Here is a 9,728-nt window from a genome sequence, read left to right on the forward strand (position 1 = left end):
GGCTCTTTTTTGGTTCCATATGAACTTTAAAGCAGTTTTTTCCAGCCTTTTTTTTTTTTTTTAACCTTTGTCTTGCCTTATTGCACTTGCTAGAACCTCCAGTACAATATTGAATAGACTAGGTGAGAGGCTACAACCTTGTTTTGTTCCCAATCTTGGGCAGAAAGCATTCAGTTTTTCACCATAAAGTATGATAATAGCTATAGATTTTTTGGTATATGTCTTTTATCAGGTTGAAGAAGTTCCTTTTTTTTTTTTTTTTTTTAAGCTTGCAAAAGTTTTTATTACGAATTGATGTTGGGTTTTTTCGGGAGCTTTTTTTTCTGTTTCTGTTGAGATGATCTGACAGTTGATTGGTCAGTTTTTATTCTGTTATATGGCAAATGACATGGATTTTTCCCTAATTTATTCTGTCAAGGCATAATTGAAATACAATAAAATTTACCCTTTTGTTGTACAGTTCTATGTGTTTTGACAACATGTACAGTTGTGTGACATGTACAACAATCAAGATACAGAATAGTTCTCTTATCCCCAGAAACTCCCCTATATCTCTTACAGCCAATTCCTCTCACACCCCTGGTCCTTGACAAACACTGATCTGTACTCTGTCATTATTGTATTTCCTTTCCATCAGTGTCATAGAAATAGAAACATATAGTATGACTTCCTTCACTTAGCATAATGCATTTGAGATTAATTTGTGTTGTTTGTGTATCTGTAGTTTGCATGTTTTTGTTATTGTTAAGTAGTATTTCATTGTATGGATATAGCACAGTTTGTTTATCCATTCACCTGTCGAAGGATATCTTAGGGTTTTTTTTTTTCCTTAGATTTTGGTAATTACGAATAAAGCTACTGTTAAAAACACGTACACGTTTCTATGTAAACTAATTTTTTCACTTCGGTAAATACCTAAGAGCGGGACTGCTGGGTCATATGATAAGTGTATGCTTAACTTTGTAAGAAAATGCCAAATTGTTTATCCAGTTAGTTGTTTATTGCTGGTATATAGAAATACAATTTATTTTTGTATATTAACTTTTATCTCATGCCTTTATTATTTTAGCTTTTTTATAGGTTTTTAGGATTTTCTATGTAGACTATCATGCTATCTGTAAATACAATTTTATTTCTTCCTTTCTAATCTATATGTCTATCATTTCTCCTACTTGCCCTATTGCATTGGTGAGAACCTTCAGGATGATGATGAATAGGAGTGGTGAGAATAGACATCCTTCTGTTCTTCCTGATCTTAGGGGGAAAGCATTCTGTCTTTCACCATTAAGTTTATTAACTGTAGTTAATTTTTTTGAAATACTTTGTGTCTCTAGTTAGTTGATTTGGTGAATTATTTTGACTGATGTTCAAATCTGGAACCAACCTTGCATTTCTTTTTTTTTTCTTTCCAACTTTTACTTTAGGTTCAAGGATTACATGTGCAAGTTTGTTACATGGGTAAATTGTATGTTGCAAGAGTTTCATGTACAGATCATTTTGTCACACAGATAATCAGCATGATACCCAATAGGTAGTTTCTCAGTCCTCACCCTCCTCCCACCCTTCACCCTCAAGTAGGCCCCAGTGTCTATTGTTCCCTTCCTCCTATCCATGTGTACTCAGTGTTTAGCTCCCACTTAGAAGTGAGAACATGTGGTATTTGATTTTCTGTTCCTGCATTAATTCTCTTAGGATAATAGCCTCCATCTACATTCATGTTACTACAAAGGATGTGATTTTGTTCTTTTTTATGGCTGTGTAATATTCCATTCCAACCTTGCATTTCTTAGATAAACTCTATTTAATCGTGATATATCATCCTTTTTATGTATTATTAAATTCAGTAATACATTAAAAAAATCTTGTTTAAATTTTTGTATCTGTGTTCATGAGGGATACTGATGTGTAGTTTTTTGTAACACCTTGGTCTGTTTCTGGTATCAAGGTAATGCTGGCCTCAGAATGAGCTGGGAAGTAGTCGTTTCTCTTCAAATGTCTGGAAGATTTCGTGTAGAATTAATATTGTTTCTTTCTAAAAAATTTGGTAGAATTTACCAGGAAAGCCATCTGTGACTAGAGAGATTTATGTTTCTTGCTTAGTTTTGCTTTTTGGGGAGAGGGATGTTAACTAAAATAAAGTTTTAAAAATAGATAAAAGATTGTTCAAAGTCTCCTTGAGTAAGCTTTGGTAGTTTGTGTGTTTCAGAGAACTTGTCTGTTTCATCTTAGTTGTCAAATGTATTGGCATAAAGTTGTTCATCATATTCCTTTATGGTTCTAATATCTGTAAAATCTTAGCCAGGTACGATTGCTTATGCCTATAATACTGGCACCTAGAGAGGCTGAGATGGGAAGATCACTTGAGCCCAGGAATTTGAGACCAGCCTGGGCAACATAGCAAGAACCTATCTCTGTTTTTAAAAATTAAAATTTTAAAAATATGTAATGATGTCAACTATCTCATTCCTGTTTGTATGCTTTCTCATTTTTCTCAATCAGTCCAGCTGGAGGTTTGTCATTCTTATAATGGGTAAAATGGTAATTTTTATGTTATATATATTTTACCACAATAAAAAATTTCAAAACAACTCCCAACTCATTAATTTCCACTCTGATCTTATTATTATAACTATTATTATTATTATTATTATTTTTGAGACAGAGTCTCGCTCTGTCACCCAGTCTGGAGTGCAGTGGCGTGATATCAGCTCACTGAAAGCTCCGCCTCCCGGATCTTTTTTTTTTTTTTTACTTCTGCATACTTTGGATTTATTTTGGTCATCTTTTTTTACTTAAGGAAGAAACTAAGGTCATTGATTTACTTCTTTTCTAATATAGGCATTCAGTGCTATAAGTTTCCTCTTAAGTACTCCTTTAATAATATCCCACAAATTTTCATAATGTTACGTTTTCATTTTCATTCAATTCAAAATACATTCTAATTTTCTTACTGATTTTTTTTCTTTGAACCGTGGGTTATTTAGAAGTGTTATTTAGTTTCCAAATGTTTGTGGATTTTTCCAAATGTCTTTTTGTTATTGATTTCCAATTTAATTCTAATATGGTCAGAGAACATACTTCATATGACTTGAATCCTTTTGAACTTATTGAGACTTATTTTATGGTCCAGAGTATGATCAATCTTAGTAAATGTTCTATGTGTACTTGAGAAGAATGGGTATTCTGCTGTTGTTGGATGGAGTGTCTATAAATGTCAATCATGTTGATTTAATTGATTGTGCTGTTAACGTCTATTGTATCCTTGCTGATTTTCTGCATACTCGTCCTATCAATTATTGGGAAATAGGTATTGAAATCTCCAAATATAATTATGGAGTTCTTCCTTGGAGTTCTACATTTAGAATTAATTGACCCCTGTATTATTATGAAATGGACTTCTTTATTCTTGGTAATATTCTTTGTTCTAATATCTACTTTGTATGATATTACTGTAGCCCCTCCAACTTTCTTTTTATTAATGTTAGCATGTTCTTTTTTTTTTTTTTTTGTCATGGTGTATTTAATGTTAACCTATTTGTGCCTTCATTTTTAAGGTGTGTTTTTTTTTTCTTTTTTTTCTTTTTCTTTCTTTTCTTTCTTTTTTTTTTTTTAGACAAAGTCTTACTCTGTTGCCCAGGCTGGAGTGCAGTAGCACAATCACGGCTCACTGTAGCCTTAACCTCTTGGGCTCAAATGATTCTACTACTTCATCCTCCCAAGTAGCTCAGACTACAGGCACATGCCACTGTGCCTGGCTAATTTTTGTATTTTTTGTAGAGATGAGGTTTCACCATGTTGCTCAAGCTGGTCTCAAATTCCTGGGGTCAAGGGATCTACCTGTCTCAGCCTCCCAAAGTGCTGGGATTACAGGTGTGAGCCACCACACCCAGCCAAGGTGTGGTTCTTATAGGCAGCATATATTTGGGTCTAGCTTTTTTTTTCCATAGACAGGATCTCACTCTGTTATCCAGGCTGGAGTGCAGTGGCATGATCATAGTTCACTGTAACCTCAAATGCCTGGACTCAAGTGATTCTCCCATCTCAGTCTCCTGAATAGCTGAGACTACAGGCGTATACCACCATACCTGGCTAATTTTTCTACTTTTTGTAGAGACCGGGTCTCACTATGTTGCTCAGGCTGGTCTTGAACTATGGGCCTCAAGTGATCCTCCCAAAGTGCTGGGACTACAGGTGTGAGCCACTGTGCCCAGCCATGTCTAGCTTTTTAAATCCAATCTGAAAATCTCTACAACTTAATTGGGGTGTTGAGACCATTTACATTTAATGCGATTATTGATACAGGTAGGTTTGAGCTATCATCTTGCTGTTTGTTACTTGTACATGATTTTGTTTCATGTATTTTGGTGCTTTGTTATTAGGGATGTAAACATTAAGGATTATATTCTTTGAACAATCGGCTCCTTTATCATGAATCCTTTTTATCCCTAGTTTTATTTTTTGATAGAAATTCTACTTCATCTGATTCTAATATGATCACTCCAGCTTTCTTTTGATTACTATTAGCAAAATTCACAAAAGTGAATTTTGGCTGGGCATGGTGGCTCACACCTGTAATCCCAGCACTTTGGGAGGTCAAGGTAGGTGGATCACTTGAGGCCAGCAGTTCAAGACCAGCCTGGCCAACATGGTGAAACCCCATCTGTACTAAAAATACAAAAATTAGCCAGGCGTGGTGGTGCATGCCTGTAATCCCAGCTACTTGGGTGGCTGAGGCATGAGAACTGCTTGAACCTGGGAGGCAGAGGTTGCCGTGAGCTGAGATCACGACATTGCACTCCAGCCTGGGCGACAGAGCAACACCCTGTCTAAATAAATAAAAAGTGAATTTACTGACTTTTGTTTCCTTTTTTAAAAATCCCATTCATCTACTTTAAAAATTAAAAATAGATATTTATTAAATAGAATAGATCATAAAATATTCAATTTTTTATTATGTTAAGGGCAAAGGAAAAAATGGAGAAAATAAAGAACAGGGCACATAGAAATACTAGGAATCTGGAGAAAGATTTTCTGGAGAAAGTCTCTTTCTTGTGACCTTTTGGCATGTTGCTGTTAAAGGTACTGACATTTTTGGTATGTGTAGGTATGAATGGATATCACACTTGTAGTTACTTGGGCTCTGGTTCAAATAAGTTAAGTCTGGAGCTGAATCTAGCCCATGAGGCAGTGATTCCTCATCCCTAACCCAGACATCACTGATTTCTCTTCCAGAATTGGCTTGGAAACGAAATTGAGGTTATGGTCAGTACTGAGGAAGCCAAACGCCATCTGAATGACCTCCTTGAAGATAGAAAGATCCTGGCTCAAGATGTGGCTCAACTCAAAGAAAAAAAGGAATCTGGGGAGAATCCACCTCCTAAACTCCGGGTAAGTACCCTTATGAAAAAATGTTGCCAGTAATCAGACTCTACATTCGCCAGAAATCCTTATAGCTTTGGAGGATTACTTTCCTTTTAGTATTTCACCCTTGTTCCCACTATTATTTACAGAGGCGTACATTCTCCCTTACTGAAGTGCGTGGTCAAGTTTCGGAGTCAGAAGATTCTATTACAAAGCAGATTGAAAGCCTAGAGACTGAAATGGAATTCAGGTAACAGGGACTATCTCTAAGCCATTATAAAAATTTATGCCTGAAATCAAAGATAGAACCTATTAATCCAGTGATTCAAAAGCCTTGTGATGGTGGAAAAACGCGAGAAAATAACCATTTTTTTTAAACCAAACACTGTACTAGGTATCTTAGATACATTTTCTTATTCAATCCCTTTGATGCCTTATGAGGTAAGTATCATTCTTCTCATTTTAGAGATCTAAAATTAACTTGGTCATATGGAAGTGGGTTATCAGAACTTATTAACATTAGTGTCACTAAAGTTGGTATACCGCCCCCTCGCTGCTAAATTTGACTGGCTTTTTAATAAATAAACTGGTTAATTGGTTGATTTTTAAAAGGAAATTCAGTGATCTTAAGAAATTTGCCAAAGGTAATTAACTGGCTAACAAACAACAGAGCTGGGATTCAAAACACACTCTAATTCCAAAGCCCATGCTTTTTACAATACAGCACAATTTTTTTCTCTTTATTATTTTTTAACTGATAACTAGAGTCAGGCACCATAATTTTTGATGCAGTGGTGTCTCTAAGATGTAGAACCAATAACAGAATTTTAGAGGAACCAAAGAAATGATAATAGAATAGCAACAACACAGAAGGTGAATTTTAGAGATCATCAAGAAAATAGCTATAACATGTAAGTAAAGTTGTCATGAGCATTAAATTAAATTAGTAAAGTACATAACAGTACTTAGCATATTAGAAGTGCTCAATGGGCCAGGTGCGGTGGCTCATGCCTGTAATCCCAGCACTTTGGGAGGCCAAGGCAGGTGGATTGCCTGAGGCCAGGAGTTCAAGACCAGCCTGGCCAACATGGTGAAACCCCGTCCCTACTAAAAATACAAAAAAAATTAGCTGGGCGTGGTGGCGGACACCTGTAATCCCGGCTGCTAGGGAGGCTGAGGCAGGAGAATTGCTTGAACCCAGGAGACAGAGGTTGCAGTGAGCCGAGATTGTGCCATTGCACTCCAGCCTGGGCGATAGAGCTAGACTCCGTCTCAAAAAAAAAAAAAAAATGTCCGGGCACAGTGGCTCACGCCTGTAATCCCAGCACTGGGAGGCCGAGGAAGGCAGATCATGAGGTCAGGAGATCGAGACCATCCTGGCTAACACAGTGAAACCCCATCTCTACTAAAAATACAAAAAATTAGCCGGGCATGGTAGCACGCACCTGTAGTCCCAGCTACTCGTGAGGCTGAGGCAGGAGAATCTGTTGAACCTGGGAGGTGGAGGTTGTGGTGAGCCGAGATCGTGCCACTGCACTCCTGGGCAACAGAGTGAGATTCCGTGTCAAAAATGAAAGACAGACAGACAAAAAGAAAGACAAGAAAGGAAAGGAAGGAAAAAGAAAGAAAAGAGAAGGAATAGAAGGGCTCAGTGAAGGCTGCACTTTCTCAGGAGCTCTTCAGGCGGTGTTCCCTGTGCCATGGTCACTCGTATTGGCTCTAAAAAGTAAAAAGAAAAGAAGTGATCAATGAATGTTCTTCTGTCCCTCATCTCCTGGCCCTACACCAGAAATTATGCTACACAGCCTCTTCTAATCATGATTATTTTAAGCAGTTTATGAAATCTAGAAGGAACAGAACCCTGACAGAGATTTTATCGTGTTTTAGGATAATAGATTTTTATTGTCCAGAAGACCTTGGGATCATTTAATCTGGTTTTAGTAATACATACTAACTTTATCTTGGGATACATCTATAAATCACTCAACCTTTGAGTTCCTGCTTTGTGCTACACTGGATGCAGTTGGGATATACAGAAAAAATAGATGAGTTTGCCCTTGCTCTCAGGTGGAAATAGTATCATTACTCACAGTGGTGTCCTGGAATCATTTGTTAAAATTTCAAGAATGTTGTAAACCATTGTTAGTTTACAATTGATTATGGTGAGAATATTTACACCACAGAAACTGACAAAACTTACAAATCAGGGCTGGGGTTTTTGTTTTTGTTTTATGTTTGTTTGTTTTGAGACAGTCTCACTCTGTTGCCCAGGCTGGAGCGCAGTGGCACGATCTTGACTCACTGCAGCCTCTGCCTCCCGGGTTCAAGTGATTCTCATGCCTCAGCCTCCCAAGTAGCTGGAATTACAGGCACGTGGCACCATGCCTGGCTAATTTTTGCATTTTTAGTAGAGACAGGGTTTCACCATGTTGGCCAGGGTGGTCTCGAACTCCTGACCTCAAGTGATCTGCCTGCCTCGGCCTCCCAAAGTTCCAGGATTACAGGCATGAGCCATTGTGCCCAGCCAAGGGCTGTTTTTTTAAGTGCTGGTTGTTAAAAATTTACCTGCATACCATATGTGTAAGTAAATGATTATGTAAATGTAGGGCAGGTGCCAAGTAGAAGGAATTAGAAGTGAGTTTAGTTAGGAGAAATTTTTTAGAACTGATGAGACTTAAACTAAATTTTGGAATAGGTAAGGGACATGAATTGTCAGAAAAGATAGGAAAGGGCCAATGATAGGTGACAACTCCGAAGTGTTGTGCCCCACCTCTTCCAGAAGCCTTCCCTGACTTTTTAATCCCTCACTAATCTTCCTTCCTCTCTAAACTCTTTCAGAACTTATGATACTCAATTATGACATACTGCTGACATGTTATCTTTATGTTTATTGTTTTATGTTTATTAATTTTGTCATTCTAAAGACAGACTGTAAGCTTGTTGAAGGAAAGGACTCTACATTAGACCAGGGTTGTCAAAGTGTGGTCCGCAGATTCCTGGGGAGCTCCAAGGCCCTTTCAGGGAGTCCAAGTGATCAAAACTATTTTCATAATAATATTAAGGCCTTATTTGCCTTTTTTGCTACATTGGCATTTGCACTGAAAATGCAAACGCCATAGTGGGCTAAAGTGCTGACACCCTAGGCTGAATGAAAGCAGTGGCACCAACCTGAACTAGTAGTTATTGTATGCTTCACCACTACATACTCTCAGGTTTTAAAAAACCAAGCCAGTCTTAATTAAGAGTGGTGTTGCAAAAGCAGTGAAAGTTGTTCATTTTACTAAATCTGGACCCTGGAGTTCATGTCTGTGTTAGAGCCTGTGTGACAAAACAGGAAGAACACAGAAAGCACTTCTGCTGCATGCTGAATATGGTCGTCTCAAGAAAAGCACTGTGTGCGATTGTTTGAGGTGTGAGCTCAATAGGCCTCTTTTTTCATGGGACATCATTTTTACTTCAATGAACAACTGACAAACTGTGGTTATTAAGACTTGGTTACTTGGCAGACATTTTCTCAAAAAGAACAGAGCAAGCCTGTTGCTTTAAGGAAAACAGCTGACAGTGTTACCTAAGACAAAATGTGAGCTTTCAAACAAAATTTGGATTTGGAAAACTTGTATCTGCCACTGTGAACTTGACAGTTTTTCATAACTTTTCTGATAAGACCAGTAGTGATATTAGTAAGTGTGATTTTTAAAAATATATATTATAGAATGAAATGTGTTAACATTTGGAAGATCTGCATGACTCTGGACTAATATTGTCCAAATGGCATTTTATAGAATCATGTATTGGTAAATGAGCCATTCAGATTGCAAGATAGACTGATGAATTTTAATATGAGAGAATACAAAAAGGTTTATTAATAAGTTTCAGATTCAACACTGCAACTAACTCTTAAGGAGGTACCGCTTGTTGAGTTTTAGTGTAGTCTCAAAGAAGACTATTTGCAGTTATCTGAAAAGGCTATTAAAATACTCCTTTTTCCATCTGCATATTCATGTGAGGCCAGATTGTCTTCATTTACATCAACTAGAACAACATGTCACAAAAGATTGCATACAGAGTGAGACATAAGAATCCAGCTGTCTTCAACTAAGCCAGACATTATAGAGATTTGCAAAAATGTAAAATAATCCCTTTTCTTACTGTTTATTATCTCAGAAAATGCTACTTTTCAGAAAATATGTAATGTATAATAGGTTTATGTTTTTGTTTTTGTTTTTTATGTTTTTTGACAGAGTCTCGCTCTGTCACCCAGGCAGAGTGCAATGACGTGATCTCGGCTCACTGCAACCTCCACCTCTTGGGTTCAAGCGATTCTCCTGCCTCAGCCTCCCAAGTAGCTGGGATTACAGGTGCCCACC

General features: G+C 37.3%; 1 protein-coding gene across 2 annotated transcripts in view; it reads left to right on the top strand.

Moving 5' to 3' along the window:
- Positions 1-9,728, top strand: part of KIF4A (kinesin family member 4A) — a 128,571-nt gene that overhangs the window by 97,967 nt on the left and 20,876 nt on the right. For both annotated transcript variants that reach the window (XM_011992015.1, XM_011992016.1), the window contains exons 21-22: positions 5,233-5,388; positions 5,511-5,611. In XM_011992015.1, the coding sequence (XP_011847405.1) occupies positions 5,233-5,388; positions 5,511-5,611 (257 nt within the window). The remainder of the gene's footprint in view (positions 1-5,232; positions 5,389-5,510; positions 5,612-9,728) is intronic.

Source organism: Mandrillus leucophaeus, unplaced genomic scaffold, assembly GCF_000951045.1.
Source record: "Mandrillus leucophaeus isolate KB7577 unplaced genomic scaffold, Mleu.le_1.0 Scaffold401, whole genome shotgun sequence".
Lineage (NCBI taxonomy): Eukaryota > Metazoa > Chordata > Mammalia > Primates > Cercopithecidae > Mandrillus > Mandrillus leucophaeus.